Here is a 13,027-nt window from a genome sequence, read left to right on the forward strand (position 1 = left end):
AGTAAGGTCATCTCAGGACCTCCTTAGTGACAGGTAAACGATTTATAATAAGGTGGCAGTAAAGTTTTACAATGGGATTACTTGACTATTTTCCTGCCTTTCTTGTCATCCTTTCTAAAACTAGATAGGTAGTGTAGGGGTTAGACGTTGCCGTGGTATAAAGGTACAGAATCTAAAGGAAAAGAAACAGCTGTGATTGTAATTTCCAATTTCCATAGTGTAAATACTCTCACCCTGACTAATTTCAAGCTACAAATGGTTTAACATCTAGCTTGTAAAATGTTTAAATATTTAATGATCAGGACTCTAAAACTGGTAAGAACAGTTTCCAGCACACCACAGAAAATGGGGATGTCAGTTAATGCAAAATATTTAGTAGCTTTATTTTGCTCGATTTTTCATTTCAAAAATGCATATATGTTGGCCAGAGTAAGACTCACTGAATACCAAATGCCTGGATATTTAGTAACATATTAATGGCCGACCAAAATTTCTGTTTAGTTAATTATTTCTATCTACCTACGTATCTCCTTAGAGTATTCATATGTGAACACAAAATGTGCAACAAAAAGTTACATATTTGAGGTAAAGTGAATAGGGGTAAACATCTTATTTAAACTATTTCTGCATCTTTTCAATTATTTTACCATAAAACCTTTAAGAAACCTTTAAGAAACTCGTATAATTAGAAGACAGATCCTAAAGATTATCTGGCCACACCTTTTACAACCTCCTCTGTCACACTGAATGGGCAGAGAAAGGAGATGCCAGACCACCATGCAGCACAAATTCAGTCAGTCATTGTTGTTATTGATCCACAAAATGACCTTCAATTTTTTTTTGCAGTGTAAATTATTCAAAAATGCTTTTACCCTAGAATCCAGGCCACTGGGAGTGATGATGAAATAAGTAGGAAACAATAGAAGTAAACAGCAATATGCCAACTGATCCAAATCCATTTGCAAGAACTCCTGGCTCTCTTTTGTGTGAACAGGCTTTGAAAACCATTGATCTTTGTAAACCAGTAACAATATTACTTATCAGATAAAATAATTACAGATGAAAGCAAACCCTACTCAGTTTCCAGTTGTGCCTCATGTTCACTTCAGTCACAGTAACCAGATATGGAGATTGCAATGGGACACGTCCATCCTCGTTGATAATTTCCAAAGAAACTGGATATTGTGTAATTGGAAACTTAAAGCGAGGAACCTAAAATACAAATTCCAAGAATGAATGTGAACTTGGAAAAGTCAATAGTCACTTCATTTCCTGGTAAAAAACGAAAAGATATATTGCCAATAGTTTGGCTGTTCAATTAAATGGGCTCCTGAGGGGTTTCTGCCTTTTCAGTCATGAAAATGTCTTAGAGCAGAATCAGTGTGAACTCCAAAGGCAGTATATACATTGTGGTAACAAAACCCATCACTTCTATAGGCCCTTTTCACAGGAATTTACTATGATGTCACTCAAACTTTTTTTGGCTAAATCATATCCCAGGAGGCCGTGCATAGATCGCTCACCCTCCTTTTGCCACTCTTTCAGCCAGTCAGTCTTGCAGGCACAATCTGTAAACTTGGGCTCTGGCGTCAGAGCTCAAAGCCAGCCCCAATGCATGTTAATAATGCGATCTTTGACAAATTGCCTGACTTCTCTGTGGCTTGAATTAAATGAGATAAATCACGGAGAAGGCTTAGAGTAGCATTTAGTAGATAGTAAGTGCTCATGAAACATTATTTTGGTTCAGTAAGGGGGTATATAAAAACAGCCCTCATAATTTACAGAATGCTGGCTAGACACAATGGCTCATGCTTATAATCCCAGCACTTTGGGAGGCCGAGGCAGGCGGATCACTTGAAGTCAGGAGTTTGAGACCAGTCTGGCCAACATGGTGAAACCCCATCTCTACTGAAAATACAAAAATTAGCTGGGCATAGTGGTGGGCGCCTATAGTCCCAGCTACTTGAGAGGCTGAGGCAGGACAATCACTTAAATCCAGGAGGCGGAGGTTGTGGTGAGCTGAGATGATGCCATTACACTCCGACCTGGGTGACAGAGCGAGACTTGGTCTCAAAAAAAGTAAAAACGAAAATAAAATAATTATGATTTACAGAATGCTGACTCTACACCAACATATTGTGTGTATATATATATATATATAAAAAATATATATCATATATAGTCTCTAGATGTCTTTTTTGTTGTTTTTTGTTTGTTTGTTTTGTTTTTTTGAGATAGAGTCTTGCTCTGTCACCCAGGCTGGAGTGCAGTGACTATCTCAGCTCACTGCAGGCTCCACCTCCCGGGTTCACGCCATTCTCCTGCCTCAGCCTTCCCAGTAGCTGGGACTACAGGCGCCCACCACCACGCCCGGCTAATTTTTTTGTATTTTTAGTAGAGACAGGGTTTCACCGTGTTAGCCAGGATGGTCTCGATCTCCTGACCTCATGATCCACCCGCCTCGGCCTCCCAAAGTGCTGGAATTACAGGCATGAGCCACCGAGCCCGGCCTCTAGATGTCTTACATATGTATAGTCTGTGTAATAACAGTTTCTCAATATACAGTGTCACAAGGACTTTGAAATTGATCTGTTTGAAAGATATACCAACTGCATATTTGTTTTTTTCTTTTTTTTGAGACGGAATCTTGATCTGTCATCCAGGCTGGAGTGCAGTGGTGCGATCTCTGCTTACTGCAACCTCTGCCTCCCAGGTTTAAGCAATGCTGTCTCAGCCTCCTGAGTAGCTGGGACTACAGGTGCAAGCCACCATGCCCGGCTGATTTTTGTATTTTTAGTAGAGATTGGGTTTCACCATATTGGTCAGACTGGTTTCGAACTCCTGACCTCAGGTGATCCACCAGCGTTGGCCTCCCAAAGTGCTGGGATTACATGTGTGAGCCACCGCACCCGGCCCCAACTGCGTATTTGACTCTTCTAATGCAAATTTTGATACTAACAGAATAAAATATTATTTGACACAGAAGCCTTCTCTTAACCAACATATTACACCGTCTTTCATTTGTGACTGTCAGCAGGCTGAGCTTGATTACAATGACTTTGCCTTCTATATTCCAAGAACCTGATACTAGATACTCAAAGTTATTTTAAATGAATTAATATTTACCATAACCTGGTATATGTTTTACAGACTACAAGTTGCTTTTGTATACATAGGGGTGTGTGTGGGTGTGGGTGTGTGTGCGTCTTTATACAAATGCTGTGGAATGGACAAGGTAGTGCAGGTATTATTGTTTTATTTTACCAATGAGGTTCATTAACTTGCAAGGTACATTTAAATCCGGATCTTTCTAGCTCGGTGTCATATTTAGCTCTGCATCATAATAAGACATTATTTCTATGTCTTAGTTTTCATGTTTAACCTAAAGGCACATTTCAAAATCTTGTTTATAAGAAAGTATCCTGTATTCAGGTAATTAGAAATGATCTTACTTTTTCCCTGCAATCCGAGAAAGCAACAGCATGTGAAAACTTCTGATCCTTTGTGCAGTTACACTCCTCCCGAGTGGAAACATTAGCACACTGTTTGAATTTACCGGTTTTCTGCAAATAGAAGTAACAGATGTTGACTTGTCTTTCTGCGTTGTGGGATTTCTACAAACTGATAAATATCTAATAAATATTTATTCCCTGAAGAAGTGAAATTCCTGAGAAGTTAAAAGGGGAAAGCAATTCATTAATAATAAAGTAAGAATAGAAGTACAGTATTTCTGAATTTTAGTTGCCCCCTTGCTTGGTAATTTGAACCCAAGTATTACTCAGCTGCTTGCCGTTCACCTCGTGCAGTTGCATGGGACCTAGAAAGCCTGTGTCATTCTGAATTCTGCATCCCAGGACTACCAAACTAACTGCTCTTGGCCCCTGCCATTGTAGGGATCCAGACGGAAACATAAAATGAGTGGCCTTGATAACGTGGGGCTGCACACTCTCCAAACCTACTATTTCATACTTGTCTTTCTTCATAGCATATGTTGATATTTTAAATCTCCACTATATCTGCCCATTTGTCATTCATTTATACTTGATCTCTCTTGCCATTCACTTATTTTATTATTAGTATTATTATTATTATTATTTTTAGAGATAGTGTCTTGCTGTGTTGCCCAGGCTTTAGTGCAGGGGCTCAATCATAGCTCACTGCAATCTTGAACTCCTGGACTCAAGCAATCCTCCCATCTCATCCTCCCTAGTATTATAGTTGGGACTACAGGCACACACCACCACACTTGGCTGATTGAAAAAAAAATTTTTTGGTAGAGAGTCTATCCTGACTATGCAGTAGAAAAGAAAAACCCATTTTCTGGGGAGAAATTCAAGCCAGTTGCAGAAATTTGCAAGTAGCAAGGAGCCTACTGTTAATCCTCAAGACTATGGTGAAAATGTCTCCAGACCATGTCAGAGACCTTCATGGCAGCCCCTCCCATCAAAGGCCCAGAGGCCCAGGAGGAAAAAGTGGTTTTGTTGGCCGGGCACAGGGTCCCCATGCTGTGTGTAGCCTAGGGACTTGGTGCCCTGTGTCCCAGCTGCTCCAGCTGTGCCTGAAAGGGGCCAATGCACAGCTCAGGCTGTGGCTTCAGAGGGTGGAGTTCCCAAGCCTTGACAGCTTCCACGTGGTGTTGAGCCTGTGGGTGCACAGAAGTCAAGAACTGAGGTTTGGGAACCTCTGCCTAGATTTCAGATGTATGGAAACACCTGGATGCCCAGGCAAAAGTTTTCTGCAGGGGTGGGGCCTTTATGGAGAACCTCTGCTAGGGCAGTGCAGAAGGGAAATGTGGGGTGGGAGCTCCCACACAGAGTCCCTACTGGGGCACTGCCTAGTGGAGCTATGAGAAGAGGGCCACTGTCCTCCAGATCCCAGAATGGTAAATCCACTGACAGCTTGCACCTGGTGCCTGGAAAAGCTGCAGACACTCAACATCAGCCCAGGAAAGCAGCCAGGAGGGAGGCTGTACCCTGCAAAGCCACAGGGGTGGAGCTGCCCAAAACCATGGGAACCCACCTCTTGCATCAGCATGACCTGGAGTCAAAGGAGATCATTTTAGAGTTTTAAAATTTGACTGCCCTGCTGGATTTTGGACCTGCATGGATCCTATAACCCCTTGGTTTTGGCAAATGTCTCCCGTTTGGAATGGCTGTATTTACCCAATACCTGTAACCCTATTGTATCTAGAAAGTAACTAGTTTCTTTTTGATTTTACAGGCTCATAGGTGGAAGGGACTTGCCTTGTCTCACATGAGACTTTGTAATGTGGACTTTTGGGTTAATGCTGAAATGAGTTAAGACTTTAGGGAAGTGTTGGGAAGGGATGATTGGTTTTAAAATGTGAGGACATGAGATCTGGAGGGGCCAGGGGCAGAATGATATGGTTTGGCTGTGTTCCCATTCAAATCTCAACTTGAATTGCATCTTCCAGAATTCCCGCATGTTGTGGAAGGGACCCAGGGGGAAGTCATTGAATCACAGGGGCTGGTCTTTCCCATGCTATTCTCGTGATAGTGAATAAGTCTCACAAGATCTGATGGGTTTATCAGGAGTTTCCACTTTTGCTTTCTCCTCATTTTCTCTTGCTGCTGCCATGTAAGAAGTGCCTTTTGCATTATTCACAATAGCAAAGGCTTGGAACCAACCTAAATGTTCAACAGCGATAGACTGGATTAAGAAAATGTGGCACATATACACCATGGAATACTATGCAGCCATAAAAAATGATGAGTTCATGTCCTTTGCAGGGACATGGATGAAACTGGAAACCATCATTCTCAGCAAACTATCACAAGGACAAAAAACCAAACACCTCATGTTCTCACTCAAATGTGGGAATTGAACAATGAGAACACATGGACACAGGAAGGGGAACATCACACACCAGGGACTGTTGTGGGGTGGGGGGATGGGGGAGGGATAGCATTAGGAGATATACCTAATGCTAAATGATGAGTTAATGGGTGCAGCACACCAACATGGCACATGTATACATATGTGACAAACCTGCATGTTGTGCACATGTACCCTAAAACTTAAAGTATAATAATAATAAAAGAAAAAAAAAAAAGAAGTGCCTTTTGAACTCTGCCATGATTCTGAGGCCTCCCCAGCCATGTGGAACTGTAAGTCCAATTAAACCTCTTTCTTTTGTAAATTGTAAACTCTTTTGTAAATTGCCCAGTCTCAGGTATGTCTTTATCAGCAGTGTGAAAATGGACTAATACAATGGGGAGGTCCCAAAAGCTCATTTTTAGCAGGTTGTGAAACCTCATGTCTTGTGAAGAGAAAATAGAGGGGAGGAAGGGAGAAAAAATAAAAAATAAAAAAAAAGAACAGTCCTGGAAAAATCAATATAGGCCACATTACTCTGAAGTCCATACATTAGTAGGCAGGTATGAAAGTGGCTTATGTATGTAAATAGGTTGTAGTTATTTTCTCCTGAAGTTTAAGTTGTCTGGCTTCAGTTTGCAGGGTTTTAAGAAAGCACAGCTTAGTTTTCAGTGACTCCAAATAAAGACAAAAGGGGGTAAAAAAGAAGGAAAAAAATTGAAAAAATTATTTTGAAGACTTGTAGTCAAGAAAAATTAGAATTCAGTCCAAACTATAGAAAAACATAAAAATTGAAAAAAATATTAGGCAAGACTAGGATCTATCAACAGGTCTACTGTAGCTTTGAAACATAATTTTTCTCTCTCCAGTTTCCCATTTTTACTAAAGACAAATCACAGTATGACTGGTATGCTTTATTATACTTGGCCTAATATTCATATACAGTGTAGAAGAATAATTATTTTTTACATAGGCTTTTAAATTGACTTTGATAGAACTTTGTTCTATAGGAGGAATCTCAGATAAGGTTTATTTATTTATTTATTTTTAATTAATTTATTTTTATTTTAATTTTTTTAGTAGAGATGGGGTTTTACCATGTTAGCCAGGATGGTCTCAATCTCCTGACCTCGTGGTCTGCCCATCTCGGCCTCCCAAGGTGCTGGGATTACAGGCGTGAGCCACCGCACCCAGCCCAGATAATACTTTTTTAAAGCCGAGCCCAACCATGGATTTGTGCCGTCAAATATCTATGAGTTGTGTGAATTTCCTCTCCTCTTGAGGATCCAAGATAAACCTGGGGCTTCTGTGCCTGTCAGAAAATGACATTCTTTACTAAGCACAGGTCAGAAACCCTGTACAGGGACTGTGTACACAAAATACGAGGCCAGTTTCCCAAGGGCTTTATTGGCTCCATAAGTCAAGTTTGCTTCCTTAAAGAAAAGCACATCATTCCAGTCAAAGCCTTGGTAAAATAACCAATTCCTCCAATTGTGTCCTATTGCAAAAGAAAACAGATTCTTACTGCACTTATGCAAATAACTATATTGCTATAAATTAAGAATAGTCACAAATAGTTTCCAAATTCTAGAGAAATCAGGTAGAGGGAAACAAATACGTTCCAAATTTTGTTCACAGGGGTATACTTTACTCAATTATTAAAAGCTGTAAATAGCTTAAAAGAATTGTTTTCTTAACTCTGAAAAACAAAACAAAGTATCAGCAACATTTTAAGCAAAAAGTCAAAAAGATTACTTCCATTTTCTATTGGTTCAGTTAATTCAGTTAACTCCTATTCTGTTTGATAGTCATGAACATTTCAGCTCTCCATGAGAGTTCTGAAAGTTCCTTTATTCCAATGTCACAATTTCCAAAGTTATCAGAAAACCTGCATTTAAGTGCACCTGTTAGAGTCCGATAGCTAATTATAAATCCACCCCCTCTTTGTTTTTGAGACAGAGTCTTACTCTGTCACCCAGGCTGGAGTGCAGTGGCATGATCTCGGCTCACTACAAGCTCCGCCTCCCGGGTTCACGCCATTCTCCTTCCTCAGCCTCCTGAGTAGCTGGGACTACAGGCGCCTGCCACCACGCCCGGCTAATTTTTTGTATTTTTAGTAGAGGTGGGGTTTCACCTTGTTAGCCAGGATGGTCTCAATCTCCTGACCTTGTGATCCGCCCACCTTGGCCTCCCAAAGTGCTGGGATTACAGGCGTGAACCACCATGCCTGGCCTATAAATCCACCTTTTAAAGAGCATTTAAAACAAGGCAAAACAAGACAATTGTCTGTGGATGAAAAAAAGTTTTAAGGCAGCCATAGTTAAAAGACACAATTGACAAGGAAATTTGTTACCTCTGTGGCACAGGATAATTTTAACATAACAATTATGATTATTACTGATAATGTACACTAAGTTATATCAGAATTACAGGAGTTTCCTATACATTTGGAAGAAAGATATGTACACAAATATAGCCCAAAGAAAACCAAACACCATTTCATATTTGACAATGCTTCCTGTATAATTTTTATACCAAAATAAGCCAAGTTATGTCATTTTTGGACTTAAGGAATCTAATGTCTTAAAGGACTAATTAGGTTAGAAAAAGACATAATTTTTTTTTTTTTTTTGAGACAGAGTCTCACACTGTCGCCCAGGCTGGAGTGTAGTGACACCATCTCGGCTCACTGCAAGCTCCACCTCCGGGGTTCATGCCATTCTCCTGCCTCAGCCTCCTGAGTAGCTGGGACTACAGGCACCCACCACCACGCCCAGCTAATTTTTTTTTTTTTTTTGTATTTTTAGTAGAGACAGGGTTTCACCATGTCAGCCAGGATGGTCTTGATCTGACCTCGTGATCTGCCTGCCTCAGCCTCCCAAAGTGCTGGGATTACAGGCGTGAACCATAGCACCTGGCCAAAAAGATATAATTTATAATTTGATTTTGGAAAGTTTGTCAAATATAAAAGCTTTAAAACACTTGATATTACAAAATAGGATTACAGGTCATTGTAAAGTCATTTATTTAACCAAAGTGATAATTCCAGCATTCCAAAAAAAGTGAAAACCTTCATTATTTGAGTTGAGACTTAATTTTCTAAACAAGAAACCCTAGGAAAAACAGCCCGAAGCCAATTACATTTGTTTTTCAAAATTTTGTAAACAATCTATAAAATTTAATCTTGATTATAAAATATAACTTCCATAAGCCTTTTATAACCTTTATTAAGAAGTTCTTTAATGCTTCAAGAAAACCTTGTTAATCTGACATAGGGATCCATATACTGGTTTTGCATCAGTGTGCCTTTGACATTAATAATTAATTTATAGAGAAACTGAACTTATTTTATCTTTCAGAATTGGCCCTCACAATCTCATGTGCCCACCTCTTCCGCAATAGTCCCCGGGCCTTGAGGAGTTGGATGGCTTTAATTTCTTGCCCTGTGTCTCAGGAATTCAGTTTGTTTTAATTGGCATCTTCTATGGGGCCTGAAGATGAGGCTTTAATTGCTGTCAGTGTTTAAGATTTAGCAGGACTTGGTGTCCTTTTTAGACCCAGGAGTTAAAGCCCTGTAACTCAATGTTACAAGCACTTTAAAAGCACATACAGGAAGATAAATGGATGCAATAACATTAAAAAATTTTTTATCTCAGTTTTTTTTCCCTAAGCAAACCAAAATTTAATATAATATGACAACTTGATTATATAAAAGTTTTTGTTTTTTTTAAAATATATAAATCCTCTTATTGTGACTTACACTGACTATTCATGACATGGCCAGACTTTCTGATTTGTTCTGAAATTCCCTCCTTTTTAAACAACCAGTTATTTTATTTTAGGACTAAATTTACCACAGAAGATTCTTTCTTATATAAAATTATTTCTTTTTAAGCTTTTTTACCTTAAAAAAAACCTCTTTATTTTTATAACTTTTTTTACATCTTTTTTTATTCCTGGCTCCTTTTACCTTGTTTTATATATAATCTTTAAATAAGCTTTGAATTAGACAAAACTTGTTCACTTTTTTTTTTAAAAGGACACATTTTTCTTTCTTTAGCAAGAATGTTTTTCTACAATATATATTTATTGCAAAATACTCAATGAGATATCTATTATTTAATTTAATATAACTTTATATCCTAAATTATGACCAGTTTGTCTACAAGTATTTATCCCATTACATTTACCTAATTGTTTTAATTATTTACCTAGATTATTTATGAAAACTGTGATAGTCATGATTTAAAGTTATGAAACTGCCATTGCAACATTATAACTGAGACAGTCAGGAAAGGTTTGACTGGCCGGGCGTGGTGGCTCACACCTGTAATCCCAGCACTTTGGGAGGCCAAGGCAGGTGGATCACAAGGTCAGGAGATCGAGACCATCCTGGCTAACATGGTGAAACCCCATCTCTACTAAAAATACAAAAAATTAGCCAGGCGTGGTGGCGGGCACTTGTAGTCCCAGCTACTTGGGAGGCTGAGGCAGGAGAATGGCGTGAACCTGGGAGGTGGAGCTTGCAGTAAGCCGAGATCGCACCACTGCACTCCAGCCTGGGCAATAGAGCAAGACTCCGTCTCAAAAAAAAAAAAAAAAAAAAGGAAAAAGATTTGACCTAACTGATTCCATACTGCTCTTAACCTGTAAGCTGTCCTTGTTCATTCCTGGGCATAGGATGAACTAACTTTGGAAGGAACTTGGTTTATAGTTTAGCTTTTAAACAAAGATAACAATCCTTTCCCAAAACAAACCTCCTTATTGTCTGTGGATCAGACTGACCAAATTTTGGGATATCAGGGATTCATTGGAGGGGTGCTCTCAGACCTCAGCAAATTGTCATATTGGTTTGATCCATAAAGTTAGCTCATGCTGGTACCAGGCACTGATAAGAGATTTGTCAAAGGTCAGGGGCATCTCCACTCAGAATCCCTTCGTGGTTACCAAAATGTGAACCTAGAAAATCTGAGACAGGTCTCAGTTAATTTAGAAAGTTTATTTTGCCGGCCGGGCGCGGTGGCTCACGCTGTAATCCCAGCACTTTGGGAGGCCGAGGCGGGCAGATCACGAAGTCAGGAGATTGAGACCATCTTGGCTAACACGGTGAAACCCCGTCTCTACTAAAAATACAAAAAATTAGCTGGGTGTGGTGGCGGGCGCCTGTAGTCCCAGCTACTTGGGAGGCTGAGGCAGGAGAATGGCATGAACCTGGGAAGTGGAGCTTGCAGTGAGCTGAGATTGTGCCACTGCACTCCAGCCTGGGCGACAGAGCAAAAAAAAAAAAAAAAAGAAAGTTTATTTTTATTTTGCCAAGGTTGAGGATGCACCCGTGACACAGCCGCAGGAAGTCCTGACAACATCGGCCCAAGGTGGTCAGGGCAAAGCTTGGTTTTATACGTTTAGGAGACATGAGACGTCAATCAATATATGTAAGAAGTACATTGGTTCAGTCTGGAAGGGGAGGACAACTTGAAGCAAAGGCACCAAGACTCAAGTGGGGAGGGAGCTTCCAGGTCACAGAAAGGTGATACACAAATGGTTACATTCTTTTGAGTTTCTGATTAGCCTTTCCAAAGGAGGCAAACCAGATATGAATCTATCTCAGTGAGCAAAGGAGTGACTTTGAATAGAAAAGGAGGCAGGTTTGCCCTAAGCAGTTCCCAGCTTGAGTTTTCCTTAGTGATATTGGGGGCCCAAGATATTTTCCTTTGACACCACTGAATGGATACAGCACATTTTGTTTATCCATTCATCAGTTAATGCGCATCTGATTGTTTCCACTTTCTGGCTCTTATGAATAATGATGCTGCTATGAAGTTTTTGTCTGAACATATGTTTTCAATTCTTTTGGATATATCTAGGAGTGAAATGGCTGGCTCATACAGTAATTCTATGTTTAACTTTTTGAAGAAGCACCAAACTGATATCCATAACAGCTGCACCATTTTGCATTCCTGCCAGCAATGCATGAAAGTTCCAGATTCTCCACATTCTCGCTAACAATTATTTTCATTAAAAAAGCAATTATTATAGCTATTCTAATGACTGTGAAGGGATATCTCAAGTGATTTTGATTTGTATATCTCTAATGACTAAGACGTTGAGTATCTTTTCACGGGCTTGTTGGCTGTTTATATATCTTCTGTATTAGTCCATTCTCATACTGCTATAAAGAAATACCTGAGACTGGGTAATTTATAAAGAAAAGAGTTTGGGTTTGTTTGTTTTTGTTCTGTAAGAATTTAATGTGTAAACATACAGAAAAGTAAGCATTATAGCAACCAAACAGTTTTGCTCACGATAGCAATTTTAAAGACACTTCAACACATACTTTTATGTAAGAGGCTAATTCTGCAAAATAACATTCACTTTCCTATGGAATAATTTCACAGTCTCAGATTTTAAGCCAGAAAAATGAGATTCACGCTGGTAAAGCAACCTGCAAATCCTGCATGTTCTCACAAATAGTATACTTTAACATGGTAAAAAGATCTTCCAAAGAGAGGAAAGAAGGCTCTTAAAGGGGATGGCTGGTGCCTCCCAGAGTAAATCCTTGCCCCAAGGGGCTGCCCTGCTATCTGCAAGACTAAAATGGTCATCACAAATTCAAAGCTAAAAAAAAGAAATAACTTTACCTTCGGTGTATTTGCCTGTTTCAAGTGGTTATCTGCAGATTTATGATAAGTCGGTAAACAGAACAATATTGATAAGATTTCTGAGAACTAAATGGTATTTGTCTCTGGTACTAAGGAGTTGAGAGAATACAACACCTATGTTTATTATCAGCTGCAAATGACAACTTTATGTGAGGTTTCTACTCTAAGGCTTACTTTATTCATGTATTCCATTTAGAATCTTAAAATTTTTTGATACTTCCTTTAAACAAGAAGTAATTCACAAATGATTAACATAGCACTAAACTAATAAAATAGGTCCTCACACCCATCTTGAATTACTAAAGAAAGTATTGCCATTGAAAGTGATCTTTTTCCTGAGAAAGTTATGTTGCAAAATGGCACAAGACAATACACATTTTCTCTAATTTTCCACAGGAATACAAGATAGGAAAATCAGATTACAATATATTTTGTGAGGAAAACATGTTTCTTAAAATTGTGTTTTCAGCTACTCCCCAAACCACACATTTTTAGAGGGTGAGAGCCAAATGTAAATTAAGAAGTGATCTTTA

The 13,027-nt window shown here is 39.2% G+C and overlaps 1 protein-coding gene across 2 annotated transcripts in view; it reads right to left on the reverse strand.

The window, feature by feature from the left end:
* The window catches only part of CATSPERB (cation channel sperm associated auxiliary subunit beta), a 150,239-nt gene that overhangs the window by 7,711 nt on the left and 129,501 nt on the right, over window positions 1-13,027 (reverse strand). For both annotated transcript variants that reach the window (XM_016926611.4, XM_054665794.2), the window contains 2 exons: window positions 3,453-3,563; window positions 1,077-1,212 (listed from right to left, as the gene is read on the reverse strand). In XM_016926611.4, coding sequence (XP_016782100.1) covers window positions 1,077-1,212; window positions 3,453-3,563 — 247 coding nt within the window. The remainder of the gene's footprint in view (window positions 1-1,076; window positions 1,213-3,452; window positions 3,564-13,027) is intronic.

This window comes from Pan troglodytes, chromosome 15 (assembly GCF_028858775.2).
Source record: "Pan troglodytes isolate AG18354 chromosome 15, NHGRI_mPanTro3-v2.0_pri, whole genome shotgun sequence".
Classification (NCBI taxonomy): domain Eukaryota; kingdom Metazoa; phylum Chordata; class Mammalia; order Primates; family Hominidae; genus Pan; species Pan troglodytes.